Source organism: Medicago sativa, chromosome 3 (assembly GCF_051527215.1).
Source record: "Medicago sativa cultivar Bolivia chromosome 3, Bolivia_mono, whole genome shotgun sequence".
Lineage (NCBI taxonomy): Eukaryota > Viridiplantae > Streptophyta > Magnoliopsida > Fabales > Fabaceae > Medicago > Medicago sativa.
In genome coordinates this window covers 26,494,711-26,509,087 of record NC_140751.1, presented here as the reverse complement: position 1 = coordinate 26,509,087, position 14,377 = coordinate 26,494,711, and the positions used below count along the sequence as shown (strand labels likewise).

Genomic DNA, 14,377 nt, shown 5'->3' with positions numbered 1-14,377 from the left:
CTCCAAGGCCTTTGACACTTTAGATTGGTCTTTTTTGTTAAGAGTTTTAAAGGCTTTTGGGTTCAATTCCAAGTTTTGTGATTTGATTGAAGGGATCTTGAAGTCTGCAAAACTCTCAGTCTTTGTTAATGGTAAGCAACAAGGTTTATTTTTTTACAATACGGGTGTGACGTAGGGTGATCCCCTCTCCCCTCTTCTGTTTTGTCTTGCTTATTCAAGAAGGAAAGGTCAAGTTGATCAAAAGCTCCAGGAATCACTATATCCCTTCTCATACTTTATATGTTGATGATGTCATGATTTTTGTAAAGGTAACATGTCTTGCATTCAGGCTTTGAGACAACAGTTTATTGATTATCCTAATTTCTCTGGCCAGTTCATCAACCATGCAAAATCTATTTTGTATTCTGGTTTCATTCCTCTTGCCAGACTCAATTCTATTGCAAATCTATTGGGCTTTAATTTTGGATTTCTTCCTTTTACTTAACTGGGAGTCCTAAATTTTAGAGGTAAACCAAAAGTTACTCACTTGCAACCTATTGCTGACAAAATTAAACTTAAGCATGTTTCTTGGAAAGCTTTTTTGCTTTCTATGGATGGTAGAGTCCAAATTGTAAAATCAATTATCCAGGGAATGCTTATTCATAGTATTTCTATTTACTCCTGGCCTACATCTCTTCTTAAAGATCTGTAAAAGAATATCAAGAACTTCATTTGGTCTGGAAAAAGGAAAATGGTAACGGTTGCCAGACATAAAGTGTGCAAGCCTGTGAAAGAGGGAAGTCTTGGGATTAGATCTTTGGTTAATCTTAATACAGCTGCTAATCTCAATCTTGGTTGGAATTTATTGAATTCTCATGAAACCTGGGCCATTTTCTTAAAAGGTAAAGCTTTCAATAATAATGGCCCCACAAATCTCATATTACTCTTCCATCTGGAGTAGTTGCAAATAAGAGGTTTATACTATTCCAGATAACACAGCTTGGAATATGGGAAATGGTAAGCAGATTAACTTTTGGTTAGACTTTTGGTGTGGCCTCCCCCAATTGCTTCGTCTCTTAGCATCCCTGGTTACATATCTTCAAGCATAACTGCTAAAGTGAGCAACTTTATTCAGGATAATCATTGGTTATTTCCTAGCATCAATTTACTTATTCAACAAGTTACTATTCCTTTTAGAGCATCTGATGATAAATTGCTTTGGAAACCTTCTAGTTCTGGTGTGATTTCCTTCAAAGAGGCTAATTTGTTCATGACTGCTGGTGGTCAACATCTGAGTTGGGTCGAAAAGATCTGGTCTCATGACATCCCTCCCTCTAAATCTATGTTGGCATGGAGGCTTATGCATGATAGGCTCTCTACAGATGAAAAACTTCAAGAAAGAGGAAGTAATTTAGCTTTTATGTGCAACATCTGATCTAAACTTGGTGAAACTTCTTACCATCTTTTCTTCCAATGCTCCCTTGCTTCCAAATTGTGGTCTTGGATTGCTAGTATCCTTAACACCTCAATTCCTTTCACTTCCATGAATGACATATGGAATCTTGGCACATCTTTCACGCCTCAGTGCAAGCTAGTTATTAAAGCCTGTGTCACTAACATTCTTCGCTCTATTTGGACGTCTAGAAATTTGGCTAGATTTCAAAACAAAAGCATCCAGTGGAGATCATTTGTAAATAATATCATCTCCCATGTCTCTTTATCAGATAACAAGACAAAGTTGTGTTCTGCAGTCAAAATGACATTCCAAACTGTAATTCAGCTTTCTTTGCTTTGCTCAAGACATTCCAAACTGTAATTCAGCTTTCTTTGCTAAACTTTTTGCTATTATCTTAGCTATTGAAATTGCTAATGCCAATCATTGGAGGAATTTATGGATTGAGACTGACTCTCAATTGGTTTTGCTAGCCTGTAAGGATTTTTCTATGGTTCCTTGGAGCATTAGAAATAGATAGAGTAACTGCATGGACCTAACTTTGAACATGATTTTTTTTTGTAAGTCATATCTTTTGGGAAAGTAACACTTGTGCAGATGGTTTAGCTAATTATGGTCTAACTCTATCTTTACATGTTTGGTTCCCTTCTATCCCTGTCTTTATACAGGCTGAATATATTAGAAACATATTAGGTTTTCCTAACTATAGGTTTAGATCTTTTTGAAAAGGTGTTGACCTAGTTCCACTTTTCTTTTTTTGTTTGTTTCACTTTTGTTTATGATATTTTCGGGTAGTGTTCTTTGCACTACCAGTTTAAAAAAAAAAAAATAGTATGTGAATTAGGACTTCAACACATATAACACAAAAAATCCACCTTTTTCAATTGGAGGTTGTTATGATCGAATGGTACTTCATTTGAAAAAGAGGGTTAAGTGATCTATAGTAGAAATGAGAGAATAACACAACTTTTTTTTTAAATTGCACATGATCTAAAAAGAGTCAGTATAAGTTAAATAAATCTACAACATTGGTTTTTGGTTTATTTTAAAAATAGTCAATATTTACATCATGGATAAATAATTGTAATGTTTACAAATTTTACTAAATAAAAAAGTTTCATTTTTCTCGCAATTTTTTTTTTATATATATATTTAAGGAGTGTCGAATAGTAAGGTTCGGTTTTTAGTGATAATAAACTTAAATCAAATTTTTTTTAATGAATAAAAGAACTTTTTAACATTTTCCTAGGAACCTTTCATAAACGATAGAATGTTATAGTTGAGTTAGAGAAATGATATATGTTATGGAAGAAATAAATGTATGACTTATAAAAATGAGTTTTTTTATAAAGAAGAGTGAAAGAGTTTCTTTTTAAAGAGGACAAATAAAAAATATTAAAACTTAGATTACTAAATATACACGATTATAAAATAGATAGTGATATATATCTTGTCTTCTTGCAAACTTTTCTTCAATGTATATGTGTAATATTTTCTATTTAGTGGTATAAGGTGTGCTAATAGTAATAAGAAATACCTTATACATAGATAAGCATCATATGTGTAGTGAAAAGAGGAAAGATTCCTTCATCATGGGAAAACAAAGAAAATAAAATAACTTCAGAACAAATGAATAAAAAAAATCTTTACCACAAATAAACAACCAAAATAAAACTTCAATACATATGTTTATGGTAGTAGAAATAGGACCATGGTGGAAACACTTTTAAGATCTAGTATAATTGTCAAAATGGGTGGAAATGAGTTCAAAATGAATGTGGAGTAGGTGGTGGTTATAAAGGGTGAAAGTGAATGTGAAAAATCATGAACAAATTTTTTTTTAATTTTTAGATTATGAATAAAAAAACAATGAGTTGTGAAGGAGTTACACAAATTAATTGGAAGTTACATAATAAAGAACTACATGAATATGAATATGAATGAAAAGAGAATAACACAACTTTTTTTAAATTGCACATGATCTAAAAAAGAGTTAGTTTAAGTTAAATAAATCTTCAACATTGGTTTTTGGTTTATTTTAAAAATAGTCAATATTTACATCATGGATAAATAATTGTAATGTTTACAAATTTTACTAAATAAAAAGTATCATTTTTCTCGTAAAAAAAACTCTTTTTTTTATAAATATATAGGCAGTGTTGAATAATAAGATTCGATTTTTATTAATAATAAATTTAAAACAAAGTTTTTTTTAATGAATCAAAGAACTTTTTAACATTTTCTTAGGAACCTTTCATAAAAGATAGAATATGCTATAGTTGAGTTAGAAAAATGATATATGTTATGGAAGAAATAAATATATGACTTGACTAAAATATGAATTAGTGAGAAAGAGGGTTGAGGAGTGAATTAGCATGACAAAATTTTCTAATAAAGTGTGAAAGAGTTTTTATTTTATTTTTAAAGAGGACACATAAAAAATTTTAAAACTTAGATTAATATATATATATATATATATATATATATATATATATATATACATGATTATAGATAGTGATATATATGTTGTCTTCTTGCAAACTTTTCTTCAATATGTATATGTAATATTTTCTATTTAGTAGTATAAGATGTGGTAGTAGTAATAAGAAATACCTTTTACAGAAATAAGCATCATATATGTAGTGAAAAGAGGAAAGATTCCTTCATCATGGAAAAACAAAGAAAATAAAACAACTTTAGAAGAAATGGATCAAATTCTTTTTAGCAAAAATAAACAACCAAAATAAAACTTCAATACATATGTTTATGGTAGTAGAAATAGCACCATGGTGGAAACACTCTTAGATTTAGTATAATTGTCAAAATGGGTAGAAATGAGTTCAAAATGAAGGTGGAATAGGTGGTGGTTATAAATGGTGAATGCGAATGTGAAAAATCATGAACTAATTTTTTTCAATTGGTAGGTCATGAATAAAAAAACAATGAGTAGTGGATGGAGGTGCACAAATTAATTGGAAGTTACATAGTAAAGAACTACATGAATATGAATGAATTTTATATAAATAAATATATAGTAAATAGATATAAGAAAAGAAAAAAATGAAAAAGAGAGCCACTTGGCATAATATGAGATATTAGTTACAATTAGAGAGCTTTGACGAGGTGACACATCGTCAAAATGCACCTTAGAATACATGTAGTAGTAGTAGTAGTAGTAGTAGTAGTAGTAGTAGTAGTAGTAGTAGTAGTAGTAGTAGTAGTAGTAGTAATAATAATAATAATAATAATAATAATAATAATAATAATAATAGAGATAGAGATAAGATACAATTTTAATTATGCTAGAAAGTAAATGAACACATAATTCATGGTTTTCTGCCTAACCCTAAAATAATTACAGTTTTTAAATTTTGAAGTCTCTAATTACAAATTAAATTAATAGGTGAAGTGGTTGCTTATAATTACCGTTTTTGTTTTCATTTCTATAATTTCTGAAAACAATTGGGAATGGCAAAAGATGGGTTGCCAGGGTTAACTGTGGTTTAGGAAGAAGAATATTCCCAAAACTTGTTATAATGAATAACATGACATAATATATGAAAGGTACGTAATTGGAAGAATATTCCCAAATGCAATACTCATTGATCATATAATTAAAATATTATATTTTTTAATAACATAGTAAACAGACTAGGTAACAATTAAAGCAAGCTTTGATCACCTAACAATGTAACTTGCTTGCAATTCATCCTATATATGAGTGGATAATTAATTTGTGAGGATAAGCTGTGAGCTGAAATATCACATATTTGGATTGTTTGAAAAATTTAAACAACATCAATAAGTAGAAAAAAAAATGGTTGAGTATTCATCTAGGGGAGCTTTAATTACCAATGTTGTTTTGGCTTCAAATTTGTGGTTGTGAGAAACAGAGAAATCGTGACACGATTTCATCAACGTGTCACGATTTTGGCTATGCCGAAAGCATGTTTTGCTGGTGTATAATCGTGGCACGATTTTGGGAAAACGTGACACGATTTTCGGCTTGCTGGGCACGTTTTCAGGATAAGGTTGGTCGTACCTTGGGTCGTACGTATCAAACGTGTCACGATTTGGACAAACGTGACACGATTTGGACAGCTGAAGACTGCTATATAAGTGTTTCTTTGCAGATTTTGAAGGAGAGCTTGAAGAGAGAGAAACTTGGATTACAAAGGAGGTAACTTTAGGGTTGAGTGTCTTTGTAGTGAGGATCTCTTGGGTTGGGAAACATTGTAAACACCTTGGGTAGTGAGATTTCACCATTGGAAGGATCAAAAGCTTCCTTTTGTGTTTTCTCTTAGGATTCATTAGGAGAGTGTGGGTGACATGAAAATGGGTAGAAATTAGGTCTTGTTCTTTTGTGAGCTTTTAAGCTAATTTCTTGTAACCCATTTGTATCACTTTCATCTTAGTGGATTGGAGGGCTGCTCTCTCCCCCAGAGTAGGTCATATTGGACCGAACTGGGTTACCATCTTGGTGTGTTTGTTCCTTTCTTTCATTGCTTATCTTTATTGCTTTGATTATGCTTGTGGTGTTGCTCTACACTTAGATTTAGATCTGTTTTTGTTGTTGTTGCTTGGAGACACTTTATCTATTGATTACCACTTCCTTTGCTCCACACATCTTTGTTATTCATTGGTGTGATTTTGTCCGAATTCACAACAATTGGCGTCCACCGTGGGGCATAGGCGTGAATTGGTAAAGTTGGTATCATGGGTTCAAAGTGGGACATCGAGAAGTTCACCGGAAGTAATGATTTCGGGTTGTGGAAGGTTAAGATGCAAGCGGTTTTGACACAACAAAAGTGTGTAGAAGCATTGAAGGGTGAAGCGGCGATGCCGGCACATTTGACACAAGCGGAGAAGCGTGAGATGATAGACAAGGCAAAGAGTGCCATTGTTTTATGTCTCGGAGATAAGGTTTTAAGGGATGTCGCGAGGGAGGCTACCGCGGCGTCGATGTGGGCTAAGTTGGAGTCATTGTACATGACGAAATCGTTGGCTCATAGGCAACTCTTGAAACAACAACTCTATTCATTTAGGATGGTGGAGTCTAAAACAATCTCGGAGCAATTGGCGGAATTTAACAAAATTCTTGATGATTTGGCCAACATTGAAGTTAATATGGAAGATGAGGATAAGGCTTTGTTGTTACTTTGTTCATTACCAAAGTCTTTTGAGCATTTCAAGGATACCATCCTTTATGGTAAGGAGGGCACCACTACTTTGGAGGAGGTCCAATCGGCTTTGAGAACCAAGGAATTGACCAAGTTCAAGGACTTGAAGGTTGATGATGGTGGTGAAGGCTTGAATGTTACAAGAGGGAGAAGTGAGCAAAGAGGAAAAGGCAAGGGGAAGTCGAGGTCCAAGTCTAAGTCCAAGGGCTTTGACAAATCAAAGTATAAATGCTTTCTTTGTCATAAGCAAGGTCACTACAAGAAGGATTGCCCGGATAAAGGGGGCAATGGTAGTTCTTCCGTTCAAGTTGCGGTGGCGTCCGATGAAGATGGTTATGAGAGTGCGGGTGCACTAGTGGTCACAAGTTGGGAACCGGAGAAGAGTTGGGTTTTGGACTCGGGATGCTCTTATCACATGTGTCCTAGGAAGGAATATTTTGAGACTTTGGCTCTAAAAGAAGGAGGAGTTGTTCGACTCGGAAATAACAAAGCGTGCAAAGTCCAAGGCATGGGCACCGTTCGTCTAAAGATGTTTGATGGCCGTGAATTCCTTTTAAAGGATGTGAGGTTTGTTCCCGAACTTAAGCGAAATTTAATTTCCCTTAGCATGTTTGATAGTCTAGGTTATAGCACTAGAATTGAGCATGGGGTTTGTAAAATTTCGCATGGTGCATTGATTACGGTTAAAGGGTCTAAAATGAATGGCTTATACATTTTAGATGGTTCCATAGTAATTGGTAATGCATCGGTAGCTAGTGTAGTACCTCATAATAATTCCGAATTGTGGCATTTGAGATTGGGGCATGTTAGTGAAAGAGGTTTAGTTGAACTAGCTAAACAAGGTTTGCTAGGAAAAGATAAATTGGACAAGCTAGAATTTTGTGAGCATTGCATACTAGGCAAGCAACATAGAGTGAAGTTTGGTAGTGGTATGCATCATTCTAGTAGACCTTTTGAGTATGTGCATTCGGACCTTTGGGGTCCTTCCAAGACTCTTACTCATGGAGGGGGTTCCTATTTTCTTTCCATCATTGATGATTATTCTAGGAGAGTGTGGGTCTTTGTTTTGAAAAACAAAAGTGACACCTTTGAGAAGTTTAAGGAATGGCACACTCTCATAGAAAATCAAATGGGAACTAAACTAAAAGGTTTGAGAACTGACAATGGCCTGGAGTTTGTTTCAGAGCAATTTAATGAGTTTTGCAGGTTAAAAGGAATCAAGAGGCATAGAACCGTACCGAGAACACCGCAACAAAATGGTCTTGCTGAACGGATGAATAGGACCCTTTTGGAGCGGGTGAGGTGCATGCTTCTAGGAGCTGGGTTACCTAAGAGTTTCTGGGGTGAAGCAGTGACAACTGCTGCTTATTTGATCAATAGATGTCCATCAACGGGAATAGACTTCAAGACACCTATGGAGGTATGGAGTGGGAAACCGGCAGATTACTCCTCTTTGAAGGTTTTCGGAGCTTTGGCATATGCGCATATCAAGCAAGACAAGCTTGAGCCTAGAGCTTTGAAATGTGTCTTCATTGGTTATCCGGAAGGTGTGAAGGGTTACAAGTTGTGGAAATTGGACTCTAGTGGAGGATCAAAAGTCTTGATTAGTAGGGATGTTACCTTTGATGAGACCCGTATGGGGATGAAGTGTAAAGACCTAGAGACTTTAGAACCGGAAACAATGGTGGAGGAAACTCAGTTTGAGGTGGAGCTTCCAAATGAAGAGAAAGATGATGTGGAAGATGAAGCTTCAACATCGGATACAAGTGGAACTCAACCGGTAGTGGATCCCGATTATCTTTTGGCTAGAGATAGAGAAAGGAGGACCATTACGGCACCTAGAAGATATGGTTATGCGGACTTGGTGTGTTTTGCTCTAAATGCGGCTGAAGATGTGCAAGACTCGGAGCCTAGAAACTTCAAGGAGGCATTTGAGAGCAAAGAAAGCAAGTATTGGTTGAAGGCGGTGAATGAAGAGATGGATTCATTGGAAAAGAACCAAACTTGGAAACTTGTGAAGCTACCTAAACACCAAAGGGTAGTTGGATGCAAGTGGATCTTCAAGAAAAAGGAAGGTATTCCGGGAGTTGAAGGTCCTAGGTACAAAGCAAGACTTGTGGCCAAGGGTTTTACTCAAGTGGAGGGGATCGACTACAATGAGATCTTCTCACCGGTGGTGAAACATTGTTCCATAAGGATACTTATGGCTATTGTGAATCAATTCAATCTTGAGTTGGAACAAATGGATGTAAAGACCGCTTTCTTACATGGTGACCTTGAAGAGACAATCTACATGGAGCAACCGGAAGGTTTTGTGGAGGACAAGTCTAAGGTATGTCTTTTGAAGAAATCTTTGTATGGGTTGAAGCAAAGCCCAAGGCAATGGTATCGTCGGTTTGATGAATTTCTTTTGAAGACCGGCTTTGTGAGAAGCGGGTATGATTCTTGTGTGTACATGTTGAAGAGGGGTGAGAAAGTCATTCTCTATCTCCTTCTATATGTGGATGATATCTTGATGGCAAGCTCTAGCAAGGATGAGATTGTGAAGCTCAAAGAAAAGTTAAATGGTGAATTTGAGATGAAAGATCTTGGTCCGGCAAAGAGAGTTCTTGGAATTGATATCTTGAGGAATCGTGACAAAGGTGAACTTTTCTTATCTCAACTTAGTTATTTGAAGAAGGTGGTGGAGCGTTTTAGAATGACAAACTCTAAAACCGTGAGCACTCCCTTGGGTCACCACACAAAGTTGTCCATAAAACAATGTCCTCAATCCGAGGATGAGAAGCAAGCGATGGAAAATACTCCCTATGCAAGTGGGGTTGGAAGCATCATGTATGGAATGGTTTGTAGTAGGCCGGACTTAGCTTATGCGGTTAGCATTGTGAGTCGGTTTATGGCAAATCCGGGTATTGTGCATTGGCAAGCTTTGAAGTGGGTGTTGAGGTATTTAAACGGGTCTTTGAAGTGCGGTTTGAAATACACAAGAGCAGCTCAAGATGAAGATGCTTTGGAGGGGTATGTTGATGCGGACTATGCGGGCAATGTGGACACAAGAAAATCTCTATCGGGTTTTGTGTTTACTCTTTATGGCACGGCTATTAGTTGGAAGGCAAATCAACAATCCGTGGTGGCATTATCTACCACTCAAGCGGAGTATATTGCCCTTGTTGAAGGGGTGAAAGAGGCCATATGGTTGAAAGGGATGATTGGTGAGTTAGGAATTACTCAAGAATGTGTGAAGATACATTGTGATAGCCAAAGCGCCATTCACTTGGCGAATCATCAAGTGTATCATGAGAGGACAAAGCACATTGACATTCGCTTGCACTTTGTTAGAGACATGATTGAATCAAAAGAGATTGTGGTGGAAAAAGTGGCATCGGAAGAGAATCCGGCGGATGTGTTTACCAAGTCATTGCCTAGATCAAGGTTCAAGCATTGCTTGGACTTGATCAAGTTTGTTGAAGAGTAATTCCCTTTTGGAGAGAGCAGCATGGTGGTTGATGGTTAAACTGACATCATCACCAAATTAGAAGTCAAGGTGGAGAATGTTGTTTTGGCTTCAAATTTGTGGTTGTGAGAAACAGAGAAATCGTGACACGATTTCATCAACGTGTCACGATTTTGGCTATGCCGAAAGCATGTTTTGCTGGTGTATAATCGTGGCACGATTTTGGGAAAACGTGACACGATTTTCGGCTTGCTGGGCACGTTTTCAGGATAAGGTTGGTCGTACCTTGGGTCGTACGTATCAAACGTGTCACGATTTGGACAAACGTGACACGATTTGGACAGCTGAAGACTGCTATATAAGTGTTTCTTTGCAGATTTTGAAGGAGAGCTTGAAGAGAGAGAAACTTGGATTACAAAGGAGGTAACTTTAGGGTTGAGTGTCTTTGTAGTGAGGATCTCTTGGGTTGGGAAACATTGTAAACACCTTGGGTAGTGAGATTTCACCATTGGAAGGATCAAAAGCTTCCTTTTGTGTTTTCTCTTAGGATTCATTAGGAGAGTGTGGGTGACATGAAAATGGGTAGAAATTAGGTCTTGTTCTTTTGTGAGCTTTTAAGCTAATTTCTTGTAACCCATTTGTATCACTTTCATCTTAGTGGATTGGAGGGCTGCTCTCTCCCCCAGAGTAGGTCATATTGGACCGAACTGGGTTACCATCTTGGTGTGTTTGTTCCTTTCTTTCATTGCTTATCTTTATTGCTTTGATTATGCTTGTGGTGTTGCTCTACACTTAGATTTAGATCTGTTTTTGTTGTTGTTGCTTGGAGACACTTTATCTATTGATTACCACTTCCTTTGCTCCACACATCTTTGTTATTCATTGGTGTGATTTTGTCCGAATTCACAACAACCAAGATATTACATCAGCTAAATGCAATGGGTTCACACTTATACCTTCTGTTATTATAAATAGGAAGCATTTACTTAGAATTTCACTTAGGAAACATTTGATTTTCTGATATCATAATGTCACTCAATATGATTCCAATTATCATCATATTTGTGGGTCTATTACTGGCTTCTTCTTCATGCTCTTATTCAACACCAAATAATTCTCCAACTCCAACATCTCCTTCTCTATCTCATGATTCTCCATCACCTTATCATTCCCCACTTCTTAAAAAGGGGAAGAAAAAACCTCCACCAACTCCTCCTCCACCACCACCACAGCCAATTGTTACTCCATTTGAGTACCTCAAGATAACTCAAACTTGGCCAGCGTCATTCTGCATGGTTAAAAAATGCATCAAACCACCATCCATATCATGGTTTACTATTCACGGCGTGTGGCCGTCTAATTACAGTGATCCTCAGCCGCGTTTGTGCACCAATGAAAAGATAGATTGGTCCACTGTAAGTTCATTTTACTGAAATGTTTTTTGTTGTTGATGTTTGCTATTTGTTATGATTATCATTGTTAGATATATATTCTTGAAAAATGATTTTTAGTTGCTGTTTCTTTTATCAGTTTTCTGGTTTGGTAAACATAAAAGATCTCCGCAAGTATTGGCCAAAATTAGACACTGCTATTACAAACGATGAGCAATTATTCTGGTCACAACAATGGAATGATCATGGTACTTGTTCGTCGATGCATCCACTGGACTTCTTTAATTTCGCTTTCGAAATTTACCATAAAAAAGAACTGAAAACTATCCTTCAGAACAAGGGTATTATACCTGGTGGTACAAAGCCTGAAAAGAGCAAGAACATATTTGATACCATAGAGACTGGTATTGGCGGTTTTAAACCACAAATTGAATGTCTAAGGGTGCAAAATAAGGATTATTTATATCAAATTAAACTTTGCTTAGATAAAAAAGGGGACAAGTACGAAGATTGTCCTGGCCCTTGGATTAAATGTCCAACGGATGTGTACTTTCCATGATGATGATAATGTCTTCCCCCTTAGAATAATTGTCCAACGGACGTGTACTTCTCATGATGATATAACAATTTGCAATAAATAAATTAAGTTATGATAATATTATTATTATTATTATGTGCATGTTATAATTTTATTTTTTAGGGGATGTTATGATGTAAATTGTTTAATAACTAGCACAATAATAAATATGAGTTTAGATAATAACTCACTGCATAAATTAAAATTATTATTTACATCTCTATATCTTCATAATTTTCTTTTCAATAATAAATCTGAATGTTGCTCAAAAAAATATAAATTAATGAATTGGTTCATAATGTTGTTTTTTAATTTCTCCATAATTTCTTTCCTTTTTTGACCTAGTTCAATAAGTTCTTATGACTAATTAATTAGGTGTTATTTAAAAGATGTGTTTTCAGTTTTATATCAACATCAAATTGTGTACTCAAAAGGTTAACTTTGAAGTTACTTCCATTATATTTTGCTTTCAAAAGATAACAATAATATTTGTTTGGTGATTCATAATTTTATCAATTGAATTTCCAAAATACCGCAAGAACTAAATAAAATCATTGGCAGGTAAATCTATTAAATCATCATAGTCCATATATAAGCAAACCGAAAATAATTGAATGCATTCCAAAATGGCCATGTGATGGAATGTGCTTGAAAATGAGTTATACTATAAATAAATGAATCCAATTCGTAGGTGCGTGTGTAGGTGAATTAAGTCAACCTAAATGAACTTATGAACAAATGGTACGTGGAGATTCAATTTGAGTGATAAAATTGGATTCAACGTAGACCAGTTAAAAGCATTCCAGTGTCACATAAATTTATGCATTTAATCTTAACTTCATTTTGAATTCACACCGATTCCAACATATCCCTAATTTTTCCTAAAAGAAAGTAAGGAATAAGGGCCTAAATCATCTTACTAAGTTGTGGTAATTAATAGATTAATGTCTTTGAGTTTGAATTTGAAAGTGAGAGTGAGACAAAGGAAGATGAAGAGATAGAAGGATAATAGTTGAAAAATTGAAAAGAGATTAAGAGTATTTTTGTCAATTTAGGGTGTAACCATAAGTATTTAGGGTATAAATAAAAATGCGTATAAAACTATAAGATAACATTGTTAAAAAAAAAAAAAAAAAAAAAAGATAGTGTGTTATTAAAAATCGAATATAATTGTGAGTTTAGAAAAAGAAGGTTCGACGAGAATCTTAAGAGCAATTTCGGAAAAGCTCCGTGTTAAGCCCAATAATAAGCCTATATATATGAGTTAATTAAAATATGATTATTACTTTTTCCTTCCTATGGCTTTCTCACGTGCTCTATTTTTTTTCTTTCCAAAGTACCCTTGTTCGGATTATATAATCCGAACAACGATTAGGATTATATAATCTGAAAAGGATCAAAACTATTGGAAGATAAAATACCTTAGAGATGTTTGTGTATGTCTCAGTTAAAACTATGTTTCAGATTATATAATCTGAAACCCCTTAGAATAATTCAACTTATATAATCCGAAAAGAAAAATTCACTTTTCTTGATTCAATGAATTCTTAATTAAAAGAAAAGAAATGTTTTTTCTTTAACTTTTCAATTAAAAATCCGAATTTTCTAAATCGGATATCTATTCGCTCTTTCAACGCGTAAACAAGGATTAAAAGAACAGCAACTTAACTGAACAAAAAAGGAATAATAGTGAAAACTAAAACTTGTTATTGAAAAGAAAATATGCTTAAGAACTCTATAAAAATTACGGCGGGTTTTGAAATGTAAAATTTAAAGGTGGCTAAAAGGTCCTTTACAATGAGTGTCTCGTGTTTTTATACTCTAAATCTTGAGCAGAAAAATTGTCAAAGGTTGTTGGACTTGTGACGTCTGTCATGATTTTTTCTTTTCCTCCATTTTCTTCACTTTTGTTTTTTAACATCCTAAGTACCTGAAACACAAAAAAATACCAACAGCTACCACGTATAACACAACAATTGACTCTAAAACAAATGGATATCAATATATTTAGACAATGTATTTTTCGTGTTATCAGTTGTTAACCAAATGGTTGTTCAAATAATACATCTCTTATCCTATCATATCACTTTATCCATACTTAATAGGCTAATACTCCCTCCGGTCCTTATTATAAGAAAAAGTTGACTTTTTAGGTTCATTGTGTAAGTGATGTATCTAGTCTATATTTATAACAAGATACGTTAATTATTCTATGAACCAAAAAAGTCAATTGTTTCTTATAATAAGGACCGGAGGGAGTAGGTAACAACACTAAAATGTTTGATAATAAACACCTAAATGGCCAAAATTGTATAATTATTATGTGGGAAATGTTAACCGGGCACT

General features: G+C 34.8%; 1 protein-coding gene across 1 annotated transcript; it reads left to right on the top strand.

The window, feature by feature from the left end:
- The first annotated feature begins 11,013 nt into the window (after window positions 1-11,013).
- Window positions 11,014-12,110, top strand: LOC146936768 (uncharacterized). The gene is made up of 2 exons (XM_085751400.1): window positions 11,014-11,478; window positions 11,594-12,110. Exons 1-2 carry the CDS (start codon window positions 11,092-11,094, stop codon window positions 12,011-12,013), a joined length of 807 nt encoding a protein of 268 aa, XP_085607526.1. The 5' UTR covers window positions 11,014-11,091; the 3' UTR covers window positions 12,014-12,110.
- Window positions 12,111-14,377: the final 2,267 nt, after the last annotated feature.